General features: G+C 43.7%; 1 protein-coding gene across 2 annotated transcripts in view; it reads left to right on the forward strand.

Annotated features, from left to right (window-relative positions):
* The window catches only part of MAPK4 (mitogen-activated protein kinase 4), a 423,340-nt gene that overhangs the window by 107,473 nt on the left and 290,936 nt on the right, over positions 1-24,931 (forward strand). For both annotated transcript variants that reach the window (XM_085629761.1, XM_085629753.1), the window contains one exon: positions 946-2,951. In XM_085629761.1, coding sequence (XP_085485887.1) covers positions 2,319-2,951 — 633 coding nt within the window. In that variant the 5' untranslated portion in view covers positions 946-2,318. The remainder of the gene's footprint in view (positions 1-945; positions 2,952-24,931) is intronic.

Raw genomic sequence — 24,931 nt, forward strand, 5'->3', positions numbered from 1 at the left:
TACCCTCTTCCACCTCTGGCCATCTTGGTCTGCATTTTCGTCAATAGAAAACACATTGCAAGATTGCTGGCCAGCTGTCTGTGCGCGCGCATCTTAACGCATGTAATTGCATACAAATAGCAATGGCAAAAAAAAGTATTAAGAAGTCCCATTGCATTTGCCAGTGCTTAATTGCGTGTGGATTTAAAATTCAAATGTACAACTCAAAAAATATATACAAACATAAAGGAATGAGTGCAATGTTTACACCTTCAGCTGTTGTTGTAAGATTGAAGCCAGCCACTGTCTGAGCAGGCATAATAAACTGTGAAATGCCCCAATAGCACACATACAATATAGTATTGGAAAAGAGTTTATACAGAAAAGAACCCTGAAAATTGGTAATGCTACAGAAACCAGAGGGAGCCATTGTGGCAGCGGTAACCTTCACTGCTGTGCCCAGGGCAGAGAAATATTGAGCAAGCTCGCCCCACAGATTTGTACCCTCAAAATGCCAACATGCAAATGAGGTTTATGTCTTTCCCGGTGGCCTCTTTTTTAAGGGAGTTAATCATTTTATTTCCTAAATGGTCCAGTACACGAACATTGAAATATCTACCGGGACAGTCACCTTTCGCTTGCAGGTGCATCAGGTAATAGCAGTCTGTCAATAAGCATTCATATAAAATGTTGCAAGATGCCATGCCGACAGTGATATAAGACAGCCCCGTAAACCTTTAATGTGTGGAAAATTATACTAAACTGACGTATCTTCCTATAAAAGGAGGAATGTTCTAGAACAGCGCTCGCATTTATATAACCAGCCTCGCGCGCGCTGCGCTGCTGGCACAGAACGGTCGCTCCCAGGCCTCCGCGAGCCCCACTCGGCTTAACCTTGAGGAATTTGCATAGCGCGCGCGCGTGTAATAATCTTATCAGCTCACTCAATCTTTCTTTCATTTCTAGGAAAGCCGGAGGGCCGAAGGGATCACCCCCGCCTTCCGTGAACAATGCGGGGAATTCGTCGAGCCATAGCAATCTCCAGCGGCTGCAGAGATCAAGGGGCAACCGGCTGGCTGCAGGAATGCCAGTGGAAAAGGACTGAGCTAGGAAATGTGCCCAGCTGAGCACCGGGGGCTGGAGGCAGGTGGAAAAGTACTGTACTGCCCCCCCAACCCCCTTTCTTTAGTATGGTCACCCGCAGAAGGCAGGGCACAGAGAAGGAGTCTTGAGTCCAACCAGGAAGGAACATGAGGTCTTCCTAAGCCTGGTCGTCGAGGTGTTGCTGCTCGACACCCTCTGACGTTGAGTGCGAGATCTTGGACCCGACCAAGGATGAAGGCGAAGCTGTTGTAAAAGCAGACATCTGGATTTTGTGCAACAGGGGGCTCTCAGGTTGGGTGCAAAGTCTTCATGTTGAAGAAGGTGGAAGGTAAGACCTCCTTATAAGTGATCGCTGAAGTGTCATTGCGTGGCCAACTCTCAACGTTGAGTGCACGTTCTTGAAGTGCAAACAAGGAGGAATGTGACACCTCTGTCGCTGCAAGGAGCACTCTAAGAGTAGGTGCCAGTTCTTGAAATCCATGCTGTTGTGTAGTTGCAACAGTGATTTTGGGATTTCTGCTGCCCTATATGCAGATTTAACGTTGATGGGGTCTCAGTTTGCTCTGATATTGAGAGACCCATGGGCACTGCATCCAGCGATATGAAACTACGCCACAATATTCCATGAGCAAGAGGAAAGTTGGTGTGAGCACGATGGCATCATTGAAGTGAAGAAAAGCGGCACACGGACAGGTGCAGAGACTTTGGGAAGGTTGCACAGTGTTACCATCATATTGTATTCTCAGGAACGTGTGCCAGCATCGACCACACCTCCTCCAGCATTGTTGAGACATTAAACATTGAAATCTATGAGGATTACTCAGGCATCAGCAGTGCCCAAGGACACTCGTGGGATGGTCACAGAGCCGTCAGCGGCCATTGACTCGCTCCTGCTTCCTATAAATGCATGTCATGGTGTATGCAACACACCTTAGAAAGGAATGTAGAGGAAAGGTGGAGGGTGGCCGTACAGCAAAGCCTGCACTCACTGGAAAGCAGCCTGTAAGACAACAGTGTCATGAAAGCTTTCATGGAAGCTCCATTCCCAAGAATTTACTTTTAGTGAGTACCTGCTCTAGGTGCTACGGTGTGTTGAGGGGAGTGCCAGATTTTATCTTCTTTTTATACACTCTTTTTATTAAATAGGGTGATGTTTCTATGTAATTACTGGAAATATTCACATTTCCCAAATTTCTTACTGAAAAGAGGATTTTTTTAATGCAGAATTACATTTCATGAAAACTGTATACATATTCTCTATTTCCTTGAGTTTTTGTCTGCAGTTTTTTTTTCTCTTTGGCGCACAAGTAGCTGCACTGACAATGGCAGGGAACTGTGACTGCCTTGCCAGCATGTATGGCTATGACCTAGGATGTAGGTTCATTGACTTGAAGCCTCTGGGCTTTGGTGCCAATGGGCTGGTCCTCTCTGCCATTGACAGCCTCACCTGCCGGAAAGTGGCTATCAAGAAGCTCGCCATCAATGACGCGCGCAGTATGAAGCATGGCCTGCGCGAGATCAAGATCATCCGCCGGTTGAACCACGACAACATTGTGAAACTGCATGAGGTGCTGGGCCAGAAAGGGACCGAGATCCAGGGCGACTTCTTCAAGATGAACGTGTTCTACATAGTGCAGGAATTCATGGAAACCGACCTAGCGCGTCTGCTAGAACAGGGAGCGCTCACTGAGGAACACGCCAAGCTCTTTATGTATCAGTTGCTTCGAGGGCTGAAGTACATTCACTCTGCCAACGTGCTCCACCGAGACCTGAAGCCTGCCAACATCTTCATAAGCACAGAGGACCTTGTGCTGAAGATCGGCGACTTTGGACTGGCGCGCATAGTGGATCAACACTATTCCCATAAGGTATGTGAGTATGCATGAGCACTTTAATGGCTAATGGCATTGATGTTACTGTTTTTCCTGTTTCCCTGGCATTGTTGAGTTTGTGCCTCAGTTTATATCACTCAGCTCGCTTTGGTCCAACTGGACACCATGCTCTCATTTATGCCAACATCATATGGCTTTTTTTATGACCACTTAAACAATTCCAAGCAATCTTTTCCAAATTCGTGGTTTTACGTTTGAACTCCAAAGCATTGTGCTGGACACAAACTGATGCACTGATCCACTTCCCTTTTATGCACAACCTTTTGTAACTTTCCTTCAAAATCACACCTGATTGAAGTCGGCTTTCCAAACCATTTTTAATAAATGGTATTTCATTCCACGCAGAGCAGGTTGAATGAACAGTAGGGCGATATGTTTTTACTGTAGCAGGAACATCTCAAGCATAAAGTGCTGCACATAGAAAAGTGTGTCAGGATGAGACTGGATTCCGGAGTCAAGCTTGTGATTGGGCGAGTAGACCGCTCCATTAGATTTGCAGTACTGGCTGGCTGCTTGCTGTTGGCTAGGACATGCATTGGGAAGTAAGGCAGGGTACATCTGAGGAGAGCAAGAAGCAGAAGGTCTGTATCCCTGCAACGTTTGTGAATGAGAAGTGTGTTTACCTACCCTCTAGGCGGTCTGATGCATTCTATAATTCAGTCTGATCCCAGGCGCGGAGAATGCTCTCACAGTGTACTGATGTCCTAAAAGTACCGCCAGAGCTTTTAAGTTCAAAGATTGTATCTTTTTTTATGTTTGTCATATCAAAGCGTCCTTGTGTCTGAAAAAACACATTAGTAACAAAAAAGCGGAGGTACTCAAAGTAATATTATGTGCTGAAGAGTTTATTACCTTCCAGACAGTCCTTTAAGGACACAATACGTTTTCTATTCTGTTCTCTGTTTCTGTTCTGTCTTCATCTCAGTACCTGCTGTGTGTGCCTCGCAGCTGCAAATAGAGGTCTGTTTTCTGTTGCATTGAGCAGAGATTATTGCTTCCTTGCCAGGGGGCGTATGTGCTTAGATGAAAATATGGAGGTGATAAACACACGGCAGCTTTCACCCGACAGAAGTGTGTACGGCAGAGGTGATCTAATATGCAAACTCCAGTAACCAGTCAGAGCCTTCACGAATACCAGAATAAAAAAGTGAAATAGTTCGAGAATTCAAGAATCCAGATATTAAAAAAAAAAGTATGGTAACGCCCAAATGTTGGCTGTCTTGCTAAACAATGTGGTCTACATATCATAACATATAGTGATGCTTTTTTTGTTCGTTTCCTTTAGTATCCCATGCTGAAAAGTTTCATATATATATATATTCACTGAAAAAACCATAGGTTTCACACATGTTATAGTTAGCTGGACATTTCTCTCATAAAAAACCATTGAAATTCCCCCGTTATAGTTAGTTCAGGTAACTATAACTCGTGCGACCGCAATCCACTGCTGATGACGTCACATATTACATCACTGTATTCACTAAGATACTGTTAATAAGTCAGTTATACAATTAATTTTACAAAAAAAAAATCCATTTAGACACTTATTTACCCGTTTATTCTTCCATTAACCTTTAGATATACATATATAAAAAATATTCATTTTACAGAAAGACACACATTCACTGGATGATGTCATCAGTGATGTAATACGTGACGTCATCAGCAGTGGATTGCGGTCGCGCGAGTTATAGTTACCTGAACTAAGTATAACGGGGGAATTTCAATGGTTTTTTACGAGTGAAATGTCCAGCTAACTACAACATGTGTGAAACCTATGGTTTTTTCAGTGAATTTGCAAGGTTTTTCAAATGCTAATTCCTAACTATAACGTGTGTGAAACCTATGGTTTTTTAAGTGAATTTGCAAGGTTTTTTAAATGCTAATTTCTAACTATAACGTGTGTGAAACCTATGTTTTTTTTTGTGAATTTGTAAGGTTTTTTAAATGCTAATTAATGTATGTATTATTATATTTTTTATATATTTATTTTACGATAAACTACCTATGTATATAGTTATAGATTGACTGTATCCTGTAATATGGAATGGCTCAGCTTTTGTTTTTTGAATTTGGATAAAGTTGAACAGCATAGTTAATATCCTCTATAAACTTATAAACAGTTTAAAATGTTTTTTTTTTTTTAAGGGTTTTTCACCGTGCGCGCACCCCGCGATTTTTTAAAAAAAAATAAAACTTTTTTTCACCCTTCAGGTTCCTTCAGGGACCCCCTGACAAAGGCTAGGGGGTCAGGAACTCTCTACCCTGCCCCCTTTTCACGTTCTCCACCTTTCTTTTTCACTGCCACACACAAAATGGCGTCCGACACTTCCTGATTTCGACCGATTCGAATGTTGACTGACATCTAACCACCAATCAGAATTACGCTCGCGCACGGCACCGTGTGCGCACGGTGCGCGCATATAGATATTTATGTACTTTTAACTGCAATTTTCTCAGGAACTACTGAACGGATTGACACCATATATGCAAAAGGCACATGCCTGACCTGAGGACTACCTCTTTGCCAAATTTCAAGTAATTCTGTTCAGCCGTTCGGGCTGTACCTTCGACTAAAGATCCTATGGGAAAATGCATGGGGAAAACGTGTTTTCGGACCCCCCTTTTTTCTCAGCCCCCGCTTGACGAATCACCCCGAGACTTTTAGGGTGGGAGCTGAGCGGAGCGCCCCATTAGTTTTGAAAATTTCGCGAGGATTCGTCAACCGACGCCAAAGTTATTCAAAATAGAATTTTCAGATTTCCTATGGGAACTCGGTCCTAACTATAACTATCTACTGGCGACCGCCAATAGATATATAAATATATATATTCACTGAAAAAACCATAGGTTTCACACATGTTATAGTTAGCGGAAATTTTACTGATAAAAAACCAATGAAATTCCCCCGTTATAGTTAGTGCAGGCAACTATAACTCACGCGACCGCAATCCTCTGCTGATGCTAATACTGTATTTAGACACTTATTTGCCCATGTCTTCTTTCATACATTTTAGCTATACATATATTACAAATATTTTTTTTTCATAAAGACACATATGTCATCAGCAGAAGATTGCGGTCGCGTGAGTTATAGTTGCCTGCACTAACTATAACGGGGGAATTTCATTGGTTTTTTATCAGTAAAATTTCCGCTAACTATAACATGTGTGAAACCTATGGTTTTTTCAGTGAATTTGCAAGGTTTTTTAAATGCTAATTCCTAACTATAACGTGTGTGAAACCTATGGTTTTTTCAGTGAATTTGTACGGTTTTTTAAATGCTAAGTTACTTTACGCCATTCGTGGCGTGCACGCCCACTTAACGCAGTTCGTTCCGTGCGCGCACGGTGCGCTTCGCGCACCGTGCGCGCACAGTGAGCACGCGGTACGCTTCGGGCACCGCGCGCCCACTTTACGCAGTTAGTGCCGTACACGCAAGGTGGGCACGCGGTGCGCGTAGCGCACCGTGCGCACATGGAGGACATATTATGCGCTTCCTTGTGATAGGTAATCTGTTAAATTTAATTTGTAAGTGATGACAATAATACGCCATGCACAGAGAGTGTTTTTTGTTTTTTTTTATTAAAAATTTTAGCGTAAGCGCACCGTACGCGTACGGTAAGCGTAATCGGCGAAATTTTCAAAAAATAAAAATTTACCGTTTTTGGCCTTAGGGGATCTTTGAGGACTCAACTAACATGGCTATGTGCATGGGCGCTGTCTAAACAGCCCCTTTATATGTTTTTTGCCTTTGTTTACAGCCCCCCCCTCAGAGTGCGAGAGAGAAAATGGTGGCCGCCGCTTCCTGGTTTCGACCGATTCGAATGTAACAGCCAATCAGAATCGCGCTCGCGCACGCCACCGTACGCGTACGGTAAGCTTACGGTAAGCGTACCGTAAGCTGGCTCAGATATATATATATTGATTTAAAGGCTATTTTCTCAGAATCTACTGAACAGATTTACACCAAACCTACAAAAGGCACTTCCTTGACCTGAGGACTACCTCTCTGCCAAATTTCTAGTAATTCTGTTCAGCCGCTCGGGCTGTAGCCCTGTCTAAAGGTCCTATGGAAAAATGCATGGGAAAAACGCGTTTTGGGACCCCCCTTTTATCTCAGCCCCCGCTTGACGAATCCCCCCGAGACTTTCAGGGTAGGAGCGGAGCGTAGCGCCCCACCTATTTTGAGAAATTCGCGAGGATTCGTCGACCGGCGCCAAAGTTATTCAAAATAGAATGTTGCGGATTTCCTATGGAAACAGGGTCCTAACTATAACTACCTACTGGCGACCGCCAGTAGGTAATATATATATATATATATATATATATATATATATATATATACCTCAAAGGTTGCCTTTTCCGTAAGGAGCACTCGCTGGCCGATTCTGCTGTTAGGACACAAGCGCCGCTGCACGAGACAACATACTCGCCCTCACGTTGCCGACGCGTTTCGGGCTGACCGCCCTTCTTCTTAGGCATTGAACACAAAAATGGCTTGCAAAACCACCAGTAGATTCCCTGATTTTATTGGATCATATCAATTTCGACAATTCAACTCAGGTGAGTAAGTTTGTGTAGCCTTCTGGGACTGGTAGTTCATTCATTATAATGCCCCAGTGGGTTGCTGCCAAAAAAGTCAATTTTAAAAAAGTTCCGCTTTTGAGGTGAGTCAAATGTCTCGTTCTGTCGCTTGCCTTTCATCGGCTTTGAAGTTTGAATTTAGTGTCCCGGCCTGGGCCACGAGTGAGCACCACTACAATATCCTTGTGGGTCGGCGTCTTGTTCACTGGAGCAGCAATGCCTGAGCAGGTCGGAGCTGATGAAAGGCAAGCGGCAGAACGAGACATAATAATATGACATCATCCAGTGAATGTGTGTTTTTCTGAAAATTAAATATGTTTTATATATGTATATCTCAAGGTCGATGGAAGAATAAATGGGTATATAAGTGTCTAAATGGATGATTTGTTTTTGAAAAATTGATTGTGTAACTGACTGATTAAGTGTATCATAGTGAATACATGGCTTAGTGAGTAATGTTTAAATATGTAAATATCTGTAGCAGTCTCTCACTTTGTGTATAAGTGGCTGCATGGGTTGGTGAGTAGCTACATGGGTGTCTATATAGGTTATTAGTTGGTTTTTTGAGTATCAGTCTGAGTGTCTGCATGGTTCGGTGGGGGGTATTACGTAGTGCATAGTTGCATGAATGAGTGACTCACTGTTTGTATGTGTTGAAGACAGCATGTGTGCAGGACTGTATGGGTGGATGAGTGTGTGTATTGGTGTGTTAGTGAGTGAATGACTGTCTCAATAGTGTCTTTATGAGTAACTACATATGTTTTAAACTAGTATATGTGACTATTGGTGTATATAAGTGAGTATATGTGAGAGTGAGAGATTGAAAGAGTTCCTGTATGAATAAGTATGTGTTTCTATAAGTGATTGTTTAAAAGACTAAGTATGTGTAAGTTTCCGTAGAAGTAAGTGTGGTGGTGTGTGTATAACTGTATATGCAAGTAAATGTATGTTTGATTCTTTATTAGCATGAGTGACTATGTGTGTGAGTAACTCTATGGATGAGTGGCATTGTGTAACAGGATGTATAGGTGTATGAGTACATATGATGAGTGAGGCACATGTATGAGTGACTGTATAGGACTGTTGGTGAATGAGTGGATGTGGATGTGGATCTTAGAATTACTGAAGAGGTTGTTGTAACTGGTATTGGTATGTCCATTGTTTTGAAAATTGTAGTCTCTATTTTTGAATGTGTGTATCAAAGGTTATATTAGGGTGAGAGGAGGCCTGCCACTCTATCACAAGGATGATGTCATCAGTGATGTCATCAGTGATGTCATTTGAGATGTCATCAGTGATGTCATGAGTGATGTCACTGACCATGTCATGAGTGATGTAATATGTGACGTCATCAGCAGTGCATTGCGGGCGCGCGAGTTATAGTTAACTGAACTAACTATAACGGGGGAATTTCAATGGTTTTGTACAAGTGAAAAGTCCAGCTAACTATAACACCCCTGAAACCTATGGTTTTTTCAGTGAATTTCTGAGGTTTTTTAAATGCTAATTCCTAACTATAACGTGCCTGAAACCTATGGTTTTTTCTGTGAATTTCAAAGGTTTTTTAAATGCTAATTTCTAACTATGCCTACAGAGATAGGACATGTGAAGAAAGAAGAAAAAATGCACAGAAAGAAAAAAAAAGAAGTGCAGAAAGAAGCAACAGAAGTCCTCAAAGGCGAAGAAAAGTGCAGGAAGAAGGATAACGTGCAGAAAGAACAAAAAGAAGAGCAGAAAGAAGCCTTGTTGCAAAATCATCCTGTACCCTCAACTTTTTCAGACGGATACTGGTGGTAACTGAGTATGACTAACCAGTCCTAGAGCCAGTGCTATGTTAAAAGACACTTAGAATACACCTACATACACTAGGGAACATTATGCGTTGGGGTCCCCCTGTGATTAGCATGACCTCCTCTGTAAGCCCCTAGTATACAATAGGGCAGGGGGATTAAAACAACCTCTTAAAACAGGCCACAGGGCGTTTTTGCACACGTTAACTCAGGCCCCGTCCCCTCCCTTCACCACTGTGTAAACGCGCCCTGTGTCCGTTTTTAGTTGGGAGATTAAGTTCATTTGAATCCTGAGGGTCCCTAGGGTCCAACTAGCCCACTAGGTACCTCCAGTAAGTGCCACAGAGCTGCGTTGCAGAGAGGTGTAAAAAGTGGCACGGCCTGGACCACCTCTCTGCAATGCAGCTCAGTGGCGCTTACTGGAAGCACTTGGTGGGCTAGTTAGCCCCCAGGGGCCCTCAGTATTGAAGGGAAATTATATCCCCAATTTAAAACGTGCCATAGTGCGTGTTTGCACAGGCCCCGTCCCCTCCCTTCACCACTGTGTAAACGCGCCCTGTGGCTGTTCTAAGTTGAGAGATTAAGTCCCCTTGAATCCTAAGGGTCCCTAGGGTCAAACTAGACCACTAGGTACCTCCAGTAAGCGCCACAGAGCTGCGTTGCAGAGAGGTGTAAAAAGGGGCTTGGCCTCAGAACACCTGTCTGCAGCGCAGCTCCCTGGCGCATACTGGAGATGCCTGTTGGGCTAGTTGGCCCTCAGGGACCCTCAGTATTGAAGAGGAATTAATTCCCCAACTTACAACTCGCCAGGGGGCGCGTTTGCAGAGTGCTGCAAGGAGGGGGCGTCGCCTCCGGCACGATGCCAGTCTTTTATTTATTTTAATTTTTTAAGAAGGGGGGCTGTGTGGTTCCCCTTCTTATTCTAATTTATTGGCCCTGATGACCCCATCCCCCAGTGCCTGTCTCCTAATTATATTTTTTTTACCCCAATCCCCAGGGCCGGCCACTGTTTTTTATTATTTAAAAAAAAAATATATTTATAGACACACCTAGGACATGCTGGACAAACCGTACGTACCTATCACCATGACTATTTGCGTGATATTCATTAAAAGGCGACTATGCATACAATGAATCCACGTGGAATGTATTTACACCACTAGTGAAGCTCTGACATGTCTGATGCCCTACCGTGCCTAATCCCGGTAGACACCCTTGTCGTTTATTTATACAAACATGGGTAGCTATTGATGGGCACATTTAATACACATGCACACCAAGCCATTCAAAGGGGATTCGACAAAAATTCGACCAAAACTATGCAAGAAACCCCCCTCACGATTAATAAAACACACATCCACTGCCGGATGTGTAATACTTTTTATTTTACTCTCTGGAAAGGGGACGAACATCACTTGAGAGTCACAGCGCGCTCCTGGCAGAGCCCAATGCTGTGTTACACCCACCATTGCCTGCTGAGTGCCACACACCTCTGTGTTGTATTCCACTAGCTAGTGCATATGCTATGACACTCTCTAGCCCATGTGCACTGTAACACCACCCCGTGAATATGTCATGCCACACTTGTCTTCGCACGGGTTATATTGCCCCATCTAACGTGCCTTCCTCGATGCCTATGTTATAACGCACAGTGCTATGCCATACATATTACAATCTGGGATCCATATCTTTGTCACAGTGCATATGCAACGTTACACTTCCCAGCACATATTTTATATTACAACTTTAGAGACTAGTTAGGTTACACAACACTGCCCGGTGCATATTACACTCCAAGGCGCATATCGCATAGCACGCGCTAGTGCCTGTGCTATGTCGCGCTCTCCAATGAATCTGTCATTGCGCACAATGTATTGCATATTATATTTCACGCCCGGTTCATCTTATATCACACTTTTTGGTGCATAGTTTATACCTTACACTATATCTAGTTTTCATTTTCAATCGTGCTCTCAGGACTATGTTCTATATAACACTGTATTCACCTACCCTTTTCACGGGCATTACATTTTGCGATAGGGGGTGGAGGGTCAGGGGGTGTTTCTGCGAAGTGAGCCCGGAGTCACAGTCACAAACTTCCTCTTCTTCCTGAATAAAAGTGAGATTATGCTGCATACTTGTTCATATTTTAAGTAGTTCGCACAGACACACGTTTTAAAAACAATAAAGTTCCTAATACCCGCCTTCTTTGAACAGTTAGCTTGCTGCCCCATCCCCCTACTCCCTATCCTCTGTTTTGTGAATCCATGGACTAGCCTCCTCCCTCCTGCCATGCATGGTCTGATGTGCTGCCACTGCCCTCAATTTAGTATGATGTACCAGTCCACTCCTCCTGCCCTCCATTGCCCAATTCTATGGCCCATCATTGACCTCCTGCTTAAACTCTGTGCTTAGCTTGCTGCAGCTATTCTCCTTCCCCCTGCCCTCCGATGTCATTGTGCATGCCCCTGCTCCATCCTTTTTGCCCACCATGTTCCATGGACCTGCCACTCCTATCTACTCTGAGTGTTCTGTTGAGCTGCCACTCCCCTCCCACCTGCCTAGCATTGTCAGATGACTGTAACCTGTCCCTGCCACCTCCACCCTGCCTGTCCACATGCCATGCCCCTATCCTCTTCCTCCTGTCCACATGGTCCATTGTACTGCCACACCCTTCTGCCCTCCCTGGTCTGTTGTGCTGCAACTGCTCCTCCTGCCTGCCCCGTGCGGTCTGTTGTGAGGCCCCTCCCCCTGAACTTTCTTGTCTGTGCACAGGTCCTGACGCTCCCTTCTATCCTCCATCGTCCTTTGTGCATGCCCCTGCATCCTCCTTCTTGCCCATCATAGCCATTGTGCTGCCACTAACCCTCCCACTTGCCATGCATGGTCTTCTGTGCTGCCATGGCCCCTCCCACCTTCCCTGTGTGGTCAGTTAGCTGCCCCTGACCCCTCCCACCTTCCCTCCATGGTCTGTGTGTATGCCATCACAGTCTCACTGTTGCTCTTCATGGTGTGTCTTGCTTCTAGTGCCCATCCTGCCTGACCTCCATGGCTATCTTGCTGCTCCTGCCGTGCCCCCTTGCCCCCAGCCCTCTGTTTACATGTGCAGACCCCTACTCCCTCCCTCCTGGCTTGTCTGTTCCATTGTAATGCCCCTGATCCGTCCCTCCTGCCCTATATGATCTGTTATGCTGCAGCTTTCTCTCCTGTCTGTCCATTATGGTCAGCTAGCTACCATTGCCTCTTGCCCCTCTGTTCTCTGTTGTCCATGTGCATGGTCCTGTCCCCTCCCTCTTGCTTTCTATGGATTGTTGTGCTGCACTCCCGTCCCGCATGCCCTGTGTGGTGTATTGTGCTGCTGCAAACCCTGATGCCTGCCCTGCAGGGTCAGTTTGGTGCACGTCTCCATGTCCCTTCTGTCCTCTGTTATCCAAGTCCATGTCCCTACCCCATTTCCTTCCATGATCCAATGTACCATACTTGCGAACATTTTGAACTTGGTAAGAGGGAGATTTTGAAAAAAAACTGGGGTATTGATTTTCCCCTTTGAGTTACATTGAGAAAGAGGAGATTGTAGACAGGAGACAGATCAAATAAAGCCCATTTGAGCTTAAAAACATTGGACGTTTCCTGGCTGAATCGGGTCTGTTGGCATGTATGGTTGTACTACCATTGCCTCTTCCTTCTGCCCACAATGGTCTATTACATTGCCACAGCATCTCTTGCAAGTCCTGTATTGTTGGTTTGTTGCCCCTGCCCCCCTTTCCACTGCCCTCCATAGTCTGTTGTGCTGCCACGGCCCTTCCTGCCTGCACAGTGTGGTTAAATTGTTGCCTTTGCACCCTCCTACCTGCCTTCAATTTTCAGAGTCCGTGCCCCTGGCCTCTGCCTCTCAACAGTATCCTAATGAACAACTAGATTGCTAACATTCTATATTTATTACAAAAGTGTGGAACGCCTGACGTCATCTTGATGTAATCAAAACTGTAATACCTAGAGCATTTCCTTTAGAAATTACATATATGAGAGGGTCTTATTGGCATCAAAAGTATGGTTAGTGCTCTAAAAGACTAAAATAAGGACATATTTTCTGAGTTTTCAAATAGCGACAAAGCACTTTTAAGTTATTTGTTATCTTTATGTTTTTTTATCCAGTTGACCACTTGATTAAATGTTGCACTTAGGGGAGAGGATGTGGTGTTACTTCCAGAACTGCAGACTTTGCAACTGGGGACCAGGTTGGAGTTTCTGCTTCAGCTCGACATTCTGTGATTCTGGTCAAATCACTTAGTCTCCCCATGTCTACAACCAAAATGAATTTGTTCTTGTGTGATGTAACCAATGCTCATGTAAAGCACTCCAATACCTGACAAGTCTGCACTATATAACACTGCAAAAACACAAAATAATAAGTGTTTTGCACACTTCTGTCATTGGGCTATATTTGGGCTACATCTGGGTGATTTTGGGCTACATTTGGGCTCTTTTGTCTCCGATGGCCATTTTGGTAGATTTATTTGTTGTGAAGTTTCCTAATTTCCTCATGTACTGCAGTCTCCTCAGTAGGAAATGCTTTCAGTTTTTTACTTTGATTCCATCATGAAGGTATTCAGATATGTCACACATTTGCCATAAATTCTGAATGTTAGCACTCTATTTGCTCATTAGATCACTGTAGTAAAACTACTGTTCACCATGAAAGTCTGCTCCTGGTATTAAAAGTGCATGTTTCAGTCTGCATGTCAGAATTTTTTAATGAAATAGAAGAGGATTTGAGAAGTCACTCAAAATGTGCCCTCATTTTCTTTCTTCAGCATTAATCATAATTTCTATGGCAAAATGAACCCCCTCATTGTGTTCCTTTTTAAATTAAATGTTTTAAGTGTTACCAGTTTATTCCAATCAAGATGGCTTCAGGTTTGCCATACTTTTGTCATAATGAAGACAGTAAGCGCTCTAGTTGTTTTTAAGAGTACTCTGGGACATTCTGTCATTGGGCTATACTTGGGCTACATCTGGGTGATATTTGGGCTACATTTGGGCTCTTTTGTCTCTGGTGGCCATCTTGGGAGACTTATTTGTTATGAAGTTTCCTAATTTCCTCATTTACTGCAGTCTCCTCAGTAGGAAATACTTTCAGTTTTTTACTTTGATTCCATCAAGAAGGCATTCAGATGTGTCACACATTTGCCATAAATTCAGAATGTTAACACTCTTTTTGCTCATTAGATCACTGTAGTAAAGCTACTGCTCACCAGGGAAAACTGCTGCTGGTATTGAAAGTGCATGTTTCAGTCTGCATGTCAGAATTGTTTAATGAAATAGAAGAGGATTTGAGAAGTCACTCAAAATGTGCCCTAATTTTTCTTTCTGCAGCACTAATCATACCTTTTATGGAAAAATGAACCCCCTCATTTTGTTCCTTTTTAAATTAAATGTTTTAAGAGTTACCACTTTAATCCAAGCAAGATGGCTTCAGGTGTGCCATACGTTTATCATAAGTAGGACTGTTAGTGCTCTAGTTGTTCTTTGGGACACTCTGGGAAGCTGCAGTAGAACACAAAGGAATCAACTGACAGTCTCTGCCCTTGTTGGATGTACATGTTTTACTGAGAATCTCAGACTTCATTCTCACATGACTGAGAAAGATAATGTGAATTTACAGAAAATATGCTCTCAGTTTAGCTTATAGATCACCTTCCAAACCTCTGTGGGAAAAGCATGAGAAAATATTTTTCTCTCAATCATGATATCCCAGCTGACGGCTTTTTCACATGGTGAAATCACCTTAGAACATACCACAATTCCTAAAATGAGTATGGTACCATCAACAAATGATTTATAATGTAACTAAAGTCTTGAAACCTTCTATTAACTGCAATGCTTTTTAATGAGGTGCTATCATGTATCTTGGTCCCAAGATGGCTGCCAACACTTCTTGGATTAAGTGCTGACAGCCAATCAGATCTCAGGATGAGATGTGTGGTTAGGCTCCGCCCACATATATATATGATTTTACTTTTGATTTTCTCAGGAACTACTAAACAGATTGACACCAGACCTGCAAAAGGCACTTCCCTGACCTGAGGACTACCTCTCTGCCAAATTTCAAGTAATTCTGTTCAGCCGTTCGGGCTGTACCTTGGACTAAAGGTCCCTATGGAAAAATGCATGGGGAAAACGTGTTTTGGGACCCCCCTTTTTTCTCGGCCCCCGCTTGACGAATCACCCCGAGACTTTCAGGGTAGGAGCGGAGCGGAGCGGAGCGCCCCACCTATTTTGAAAATTTTGCGAGGATTCGTCAACCGGCGCCAAAGTTATTCCAAATAGAATGTTGCGGATTTCCTATGGAAACACGGTCCTAACTATAACTATCTACTGGCGACCACCAGTAGATAATATATAATATATAATATATAATATATATATATATATATATATATATATATATATATATATATATATATATATTACCTACTGGCGGTCGCCAGTAGGTAGTTATAGTTAGGACCACGTTTCCATAGGAAAACCTCAACATTCTATTTTGAATAACTTTGGCGCCGGTCGACGAATCCTCGCGAATTTCTCAAAATAGGTGGGGCGCTACGCTCCGCTCCTACCCTGAAAGTCTCGGGGGGATCCGTCAAGCGGGGGCTGAGATAAAAGGGGGGTCCCAAAACGCGTTTTTCCCATGCATTTTTCCATAGGACCTTTAGAACGAGCTACAGCCCGAACGGCTGAACAGAATTACTCAAAATTTGGCAGAGAGGTAGTCCCTAGGTCAAGGAAGTGCCTTTTGTAGGTTTGGTGTAAATCTGTTCAGTAGATTTTGAGAAAATAGCCTTTAAATCAATATATATATCTGAGCCCGCTTACGGTACGCTTACCGTACGCTTACGGTAAGCGTACGGTGGCGTGCGCGAGCGCGATTCTGATTGGCTCTTAGATCTTAGTAAACATTCGAATCGGTCGAAACCAGGAAGCGGCGGCCGCCATTTTGTGTATTTCACTCTGAAAAAAAAGAGTGAAAACAAGGAAAGGGGGCAATGAGGAGAGTTACAGACCCCCTAACATTTGTAAGGGGGTCAAAGAAGGACAGAAAAGTACAAAGAAAACATTTATTGATTTTAAAAAAAATCACGGGGTACGCGTACGGTAAGCTTACGGTAAGCGTACAGTAGAAAAAAAAAAAAAAAAAATGAAAATCAGATTTAAGTGTTTAGATATTAGGGGGCTCTAAAAAGAGCCGTTGTGTTTATGAAATGATTTTTTAGTGGTACCTACAAGTAAGTACCGATGCAGAGTCTAAGGTTCAAGAGGAAGACTCTGTTCCCTTCATCATTGAAGTGCACACCATCTCCTCTATAAATGTCTTGCATGTCATAACGCAAGTTGTTGTGGTAAATGGCACCCATACCATAGTCACGGAGGAAAGCAGAAACAGATTTGTTGACGTGCTTTCTTGCTTTGTCATCGCACCGCGTGCCCACCGTGCGTGCACGGCACTAACTGCGTAAAGTGGGCGCGCGGTGCGCGAAGCGCACCGCGCGCGCACGGAACGAACTGCGTTAAGTGGGCGCGCACGCCACGAATGGCGTAAAGTAACTTAGCATTTTAAAAACCGTACAAATTCACTGAAAAAACCATAGGTTTCACACACGTTATAGTTAGGAATTAGCATTTAAAAAACCTTGCAAATTCACTGAAAAAACCATAGGTTTCACACATGTTATAGTTAGCGGAAATTTTACTGATAAAAAACCAATGAAATTCCCCCGTTATAGTTAGTGCAGGCAACTATAACTCACGCGACCGCAATCTTCTGCTGATGACATATGTGTCTTTATGAAAAAAAAATATTTGTAATATATGTATAGCTAAAAATGTATGGAAGAAGACATGGGCAAATAAGTGTCTAAATACAGTATTAGCATCAGCAGAGGATTGCGGTCGCGTGAGTTATAGTTGCCTGCACTAACTATAACGGGGGAATTTCATTGGTTTTTTATCAGTAAAATTTCCGCTAACTATAACATGTGTGAAACCTATGGTTTTTTCAGTGAATATATATATATATATGTATGTTTCCAAGAGTTTTCCCAGCTTTAAGGACGCACTCCACAGCAGGTAGGTTTCACACCCTTTATTTGCAAATGAAAGTGAAGTTGCATTCCGACCTTTTAAATCCTCCTGCCTGACGCGTTTCAAAGCTCTTCTGCTTCTTTATCAAAGGCATCCGTGATTACACAACAATGTTCCTTGAACACAGTATTCTGCGTGCTCTTTCATTTATAGGCTTCCGGTGTGCCTTCCTTAATGTGTTGGGTTTGCTGTTGCACGCTGGTACTTGTGGTCATATTTTAACAATTAATCATACCTTCCAGTAGGTTCTGTGTATTTCACGTTACTTCAAAGGACAAATTAAGCCCTCCAGTGGGCCTCGGAATAAAATTTCACCTTCCCAAATCATTGCGCTGCTGAGTCTGCATCGGAAAGGAAGATTCCCCTCCTGCAGCCCCTCGTAAGTTCCATGGGCGGTGCAGTCCTCCACGGCAGGAAGGGCCGTGTATCTTTGTTTCCAAGAGTTTTCCCAGCTTTAAGGACGCACTCCACAGCAGGTAGGTTTCACACCCTTTATTTGCAAATCATTTATAGGCTTCCAATGATTTGGGAAGGTGAAATTTTATTCCGAGGCCCACTGGAGGGCTTAATTTGTCCTTTGAAGTAACGTGAAATACACAGAACCTACTGGAAGGTATGATTAATTGTTAAAATATGACCACAATTACCAGCGTGCAACAGCAAACCCAACCCATTAAGGAAGGCACACCGGAAGCCTATAAATGAAAGAGCACGCAGAATACTGTGTTCAAGGAACATTGTTGTGTAATCACGGATGCCTTTGATAAAGAAGCAGAAGAGCTTTGAAACGCGTCAGGCAGGAGGATTTAAAAGGTCGGAATGCAACTTCACTTTCATTTGCAAATAAAGGGTGTGAAACCTACCTGCTGTGGAGTGCGTCCTTAAAGCTGGGAAAACTCTTGGAAACATATATATATATATATATATATATATATATATATATATATATATATATATATATATATATATATTCACTGAAAAAACCATAGGTTTCACACATGTTATAGTTAGCTGGACATTTTACTCATAAAAAACCAATGAAATTCCCCCGTTATAGTTAGTGCAGGCAACTATAACTCACGCAACCGCAATCCTCTGCTGATGCTAATACTGTATTTAGACACTTATTTGCCCATGTCTTCTTCCATTAAATTTTAGCTATACATATATTACAAATATTTTTTTTTCATAAAGACACATATGTCATCAGCTGAGGATTGCGGTCGCGTGAGTTATAGTTGCCTGCACTAACTATAACGGGGGAATTTCATTGGTTTTTTATGAGTAAAATGTCCAGCTAACTATAACATGTGTGAAACCTATGGTTTTTTCAGTGAATTTGCAAGGTTTTTTAAATGCTAATTCCTAACTATAACGTGTGTGAAACCTATGGTTTTTTCAGTGAATTTGTACGGTTTTTTAAATGCTAAGTTACTTTACGCCGTTCGTGGCGTGCGCGCCCACTTAACGCAGTTCGTTCCGGGCGCGCACGGTGCGCTTCGCGCACCGTGCGCGCACAGTGAGCACGCGGTGCGCTTCGCGCACCGCGCGCCCACTTTACGCAGTTAGTGCCGCGTGCCCACGTTACGCTGGATGGGCCATGTACGCACGATGTGCTTCGCGCACCGTCCGCACACGGAGGACATATTATGCGCTTCGTTGTGAAAGGTAATCTATTAAATGTTCCATTAACTGATAAGCCATGCACAAATGGTTCCCTGCGGGCACCTTTTGCACACGGGGGTGGGAAAGTGTGGGTAATTTTTTTTTTATCCGTGCACGCACAGTGAGCACGCGGTGCGCTTCGCGCACCGCGCGCCCACTTTACGCAGTTAATGCCGTGCACGCACGGTGGGCACGCGGTGCGCTACGCGCACCGCGTGCCTGCGTTACGCTGGATGGGCCATGTACACACGATGCGCTTCGCGCACCGTCCGCACACGGAGGACATATTATGCACTTCGTTGTGAAAGGTAATCTATTAAATGTTCCATTAACTGATATAGTTGGGAAAGTGTGGATAATTTTTTTTTTTATAATTATTTTTTACCGTACGCGTACGGTAAGCGTAATCGGCGTTTTTTCGCAAAAAAAAAAAAATTGAATTTTTTGCCTTGGGGGTTCTTTTGGGACACCTGAATCAATGCTAGGTGGTTGGGAGCTGTCTAACCTGCCCCTTTACATGTTTTCAACCTTTGTTTTTCCTCCCTCCCTCAGAGTGCGAGAGAGAAAATGGCGGCCGCCGCTTCCTGGTTTCGACCGATTCGAATGTTTACTAAGATCTAACAGCCAATCAGAATCGCGCTCGCGCACGGCACCGTACGCGTACGGTAAGCTTACCGTAAGCGCACGGTAAGCGCACCGTAAGCTGCCACAGATATATATATTGATTTAAATGCTATTTTCTCAGGAACTACTGAACAGATTTACACCAGACCTACAAAAGGCACTTCCTTGACCTGTAGACTACCTCTCTGCCAAATTTCAAGTAACTCTGTTCAGCCGTTCGGGCTGTAGCTGTGTCTAAAGGTCCTATGGAAAAATGCATGGGAAAAACGCGTTTTGGGACCCCCCTTTTTTCTCAGCCCCCGCTTGACGAATCCCCCCGAGACTTTCAGGGTAGGAGCGTAGCGTAGCGCCCCATTAGTTCTGAAAATTTCGTGAGGATTCGTCGACCGGCGCCAAAGTTATTCCAAATAGAATGTTGCGGTTTTCCTATGGAAACAGGGTCCTAACTATGACTACCTACTGGCGACCGCCAGTAGGTAATATACATATATATATATATATATATATATATATATATATATATATATATATATATATATATATATATATATATATATATATATATATATATATATATATATATATATATATATATTCACTGAAAAAACCATAGGTTTCACACATGTTATAGTTAGTGGAAATTTTACTGATAAAAAACCAATGAAATTGCCCCGTTATAGTTAGCGCAGGCAACTATAACTCACGCGACCGCAATCCTCTGCTGATGCTAATACTGTATTTAGACACTTATTTACCCATGTCTTCTTCCATACATTTTTAGCTATACATATATTACAAATATTTTTTTTTCATAAAGACACATATGTCATCAGCAGAGGATTGCGGTCGCGTGAGTTATAGTTGCCTGCGCTAACTATAACGGGGCAATTTCATTGGTTTTTTATCAGTAAAATTTCCACTAACTATAACATGTGTGAAACCTATGGTTTTTTCAGTGAATTTGCAAGGTTTTTTAAATGCTAATTCCTAACTATAACGTGTGTGAAACCTATGGTTTTTTCAGTGAATTAGTACGGTTTTTTAAATGCTAAGTTTTTTTCCCTTATAATAAGCCCTGTACATTTGGTGGCCTACGGCCACCAAAAGCACAGGGGGTGGGGTAAGTGTGGATAGTGTTTTTTTCCATTGTAATAAGCCCAGCACATTTGGTGGCCTTCGGCCACCAAAAGCACAGGGGGTGGGGTAAGTGTGTATAGTGTTTTTTTTATTTTTATTTTTTTACCGTACGCTTACCGTAAGCGTACGGTAAGCGTACCCCGCGAAATTGCCGAAAAAAAAATAAAACCGTTTTTGCACTTGGGGGATGTTTGGGGACTCCCTCCACATGACTATGTGGGAGGGAGTTGTCAAAACAGCCCCTTTACATGTTTTTGGGCTTCCGATTTTAAAAATCTCTCTCAGTGCGAGAGACAAAATGGCGGCCGCCGCTTCCTGGTTTCGGCCGATTCGAATGTTTACTAAGATCTAAGAGCCAATCAGAATCGCGCTCGCGCACGCCACCGTACGCTTACCGTAAGCGTACGGTAAGCGTACCGTAAGCTGGCTCAGATATATATATTGATTTAAAGGCTATTTTCTCAGAATCTACTGAACAGATTTACACCAAACCTACAAAAGGCACTTCCTTGACCTAGGGACTACCTCTCTGCCAAATTTTGAGTAATTCTGTTCAGCCATTCGGGCTGTAGCTCGTTCTAAAGGTCCTATGGAAAAATGCATGGGAAAAACGCGTTTTGGGACCCCCCTTTTATCTCAGCCCCCGCTTGACGAATCCCCCCGAGACTTTCAGGGTAGGAGCGGAGCGTAGCGCCCCACCTATTTTGAGAAATTCGCGAGGATTCGTCGACCGGCGCCAAAGTTATTCAAAATAGAATGTTGAGGTTTTCCTATGGAAACGTGGTCCTAACTATAACTACCTACTGGCTATCGCCAGTAGGTAATATATATATATATATATATATATATTTTTTTTTTTTTCTTTTTCCATAGCCTGCAGCAGGCATGGCAAGAGAGCTTGCAAAGCTGGAACATAAAATACAATAACTAGTTGTGGCAGGACCTTATTGGTATTTGTGCACTCTTTCCTACCCCTTTGCAAAGCCCAAAGCATTTTCTAGCAAATATGTTGTGCTTCATACACCTGTCATCATGGGTATGAAGTGCTTTCATTTGCCTTGTGTTGGTGGGGCCCTTTGGAAAGCACGATTGAAAAGGTTTCGGCTGTAGATTGCTTACATATTGGGTGGTGTGCGTGAGGTTTGAAAAAATCATATAAGCAAGGTGCAGCCGCCATTTCTGCGCATAAACATGAGGTCATGCATAAAGTGTGCAAATAGACGCAGTCATAAAGGCAGGCGCTTACCTTCTTATCATGAGTAGAAACCACCATTGATGTGCAACAGAGGGGTTCACCGGGGTATAGACAATAAGGAGTCCACCACCCAGGACTGGTAGATTTCCAACCCTCTGGAGGCCAAGTTATGCACTGAGGAGAACCAAATGGAGTCTTTCTAGGGGTGCTGGACCTGTTCCTACTACAGGCACTGTTAAACCTCCATGCACTATTGTAAAGATTGTACCCAGGAGCAGTAGAGCCCCCTATCCACGAGAAGCATTGGAAACCCACCCAGGGGGTTCTATATAAACTCCGCCAAGAAGCGACAGAGTTTCAGCTCGCTGGTAAGCCACTAAGGGAGGGCAACCCATTTAGGCACAGGTAAGCCACCACAGGAGTACGGTATGGAGTCTGCCTTGGAGCGGAAGATGCCAATTCCACTTGGGGGTGCTAATAAGCCGCAAAGGGAGTACTAAATGGGGCCCATCCCGGAGCGACAGAGGCCAGACCCATTGGAGCACTGGTAAACCACCAAGGAAGTACTATACAAACGTCACTCAAGAGTGACAATGGCCCACCCTACTAGAGGCACTGGTAAGTCACCAGAGGAGTACTATACAAAGCTCACCCAGAAATGACTGTGGCCCACCCCAAAAGCGGCACGGGTAAGCCACCAAGGAGTACTGTAAGAAATGTGGTTATTAGTTGAGAGGTGTGGGGGACCCACTCAAATAATAGTAAGGATTATACAGTAGCTCGAAGGAAACTTATACATTTTCTAAATACTACAACAAAATACCTGTTGTTGCTTGATACAGCGAAAATCAACATTCTTTTAAGGTTTCAGCCATCACAATGGTATTTATTGATCTTCGTTGGAAGTAACTAAAAATAATGAAACCGTCAGCTGTGCACCCCAAGTGATTTACCATAACCAAATAAGAAACTTGATTCAGTGAACAAGGTCCATGGTATATTGGTTTACCAAATGACCATGTAATACATTCTTTATGGGTAATACAATGGCACTATTGTGAAATCGCGTAGTGCTGTAGGTCATCAATGGTTTATTTGTGAAAATATTGACTGCATTTCTACCCTTTGAGAAAATAGAGGGTCTCTTCAGGACAGGGAATAACCTGGGGAAACTTGCCCCTAAGGATACTGGGAGTAAAAACTGAAGAGAGCAAACTCCCTTTCTGAAAGTGAAAATTGACACTGTATGCGCTCACCAACAATATTCAAATGTACTTACGGGACAATGGGCATAATTGATATAGAATACACACTGCTGTGACTATTAACAAGTGACTCTGCAATGGGAGCGCAAATAAAAATGATGTGGCCCGATAGAATGTCAATGTCCTCCAGGGAGTTGCTGAGTGTGTTTCGGAAAGGGACTTTGCTCCCTTCGGTTTTTGGTCCCTGCATCCTCCTAAAGGACAAGTTTCCCCAGCTTATTCTCTGCCCTGAAGAGGTCTGCGTTGCTCGGTGTTGGATCTGGTGAGGGTTTCAGCTGCACTACGAGGCTCTGCGGGTCTTTACATTCGAGTCAGATCTGGAGGACCTTCAGTTAAGAGTGGCGTGGCTCTGCAAGGCTTTGCGCCTCTTCACGTTGACTCCGGTGAAGCGTTCTGTCAGGATCTAAGTGGCACTGCTCTGCAGGACTTTGCATCACTTTGAGATAGATCCGATGGAGTTTTCAAAGAATACACAGCACACCACAGGAGAGCCATCACAGTCATGTGACCCTTTACACAGGCAGAAAGGAACATTTGGTTAAGGCAGAACAATTCAAATTTTCTAAAAGTAAACACAAGAAGATGATGGACATAGCGCTGAAACTTTTCAGACACTCACCCCCAGCCACAGATCTGGGTTGAATTCATCATCATTCTTAAGCTCACTTCGCCACCTCAGTTCAGACCCAGCTAAATGCCAACTCAGTCTTGACCCTGTGCCTCATGGGAACAGTCCAGCCCGAACTGTCAAGCCAGGTCTTCCCTGAACCGGAAATAAGCATCCTGGGACCGGTTTCTGGGTAACATCCTTCATCAGCCAGGCTAGCTTGAATCCAGTGGCAAAGTGAGCAAGCAAGGGAGCCACGTCTGGCCATACCCTGCCAACTTAGAGTGAACAAAGCAAACACAAGGAGAATGTATGACATTGTTCTAAATTCTGTCCATCAATTGTTCTTTTTGCATTTGTCACCCTGAGTGGGACGGGTATGCCCAGACGTAGGTCCCATGCTCTCCATGCCACTGGAGTCAAGCTATCCTGGCTGACGAGGGGTGAAACCCCAAAACCAGTTCTAGGATGCTTGTTTCCAGTCCAGGGAGGACCTGGCCTGGCAGTTTGGGCGGGAATGTTCCCATTGGGCACAGGGTCAAGACTGATTTGATTATGGCTTGGTCCAAACTGGAATGGCATGGTGAGCAAAAAAAACGATGGATTTAATCCCAGATCGCTGTATTGGGGTGAATGTATGACATTGTTCTGCATTCTGTCCATCAATTGTTCTTTTTGTATTTGTCACCCCGAGTGGGACGGGTGTGCTCAGACGTGGGTCCAGTGCTCTCCATGCCACTGGAGTCAAGCTATCCTGGCTGATGAGGGGTGAAACCCCGAAACCGGTTAGTCCAGGGAGGACCTGGCCTGGCAGTTTGTGCTGGACTGTTCCCATTGGGCACAGGGTCAAGACTGATTTGCATGTGGCTTGGTCCAAACTGGAATGGCATGGTGAGCAAAAAAACAATGGATTTATGCCCAGATCGCTGTACTGGGGTGAATGT

This window comes from Triturus cristatus, chromosome 2_1 (genome assembly GCF_964204655.1).
Source record: "Triturus cristatus chromosome 2_1, aTriCri1.1, whole genome shotgun sequence".
In the NCBI taxonomy this organism is placed as follows: Eukaryota; Metazoa; Chordata; class Amphibia; order Caudata; family Salamandridae; genus Triturus; species Triturus cristatus.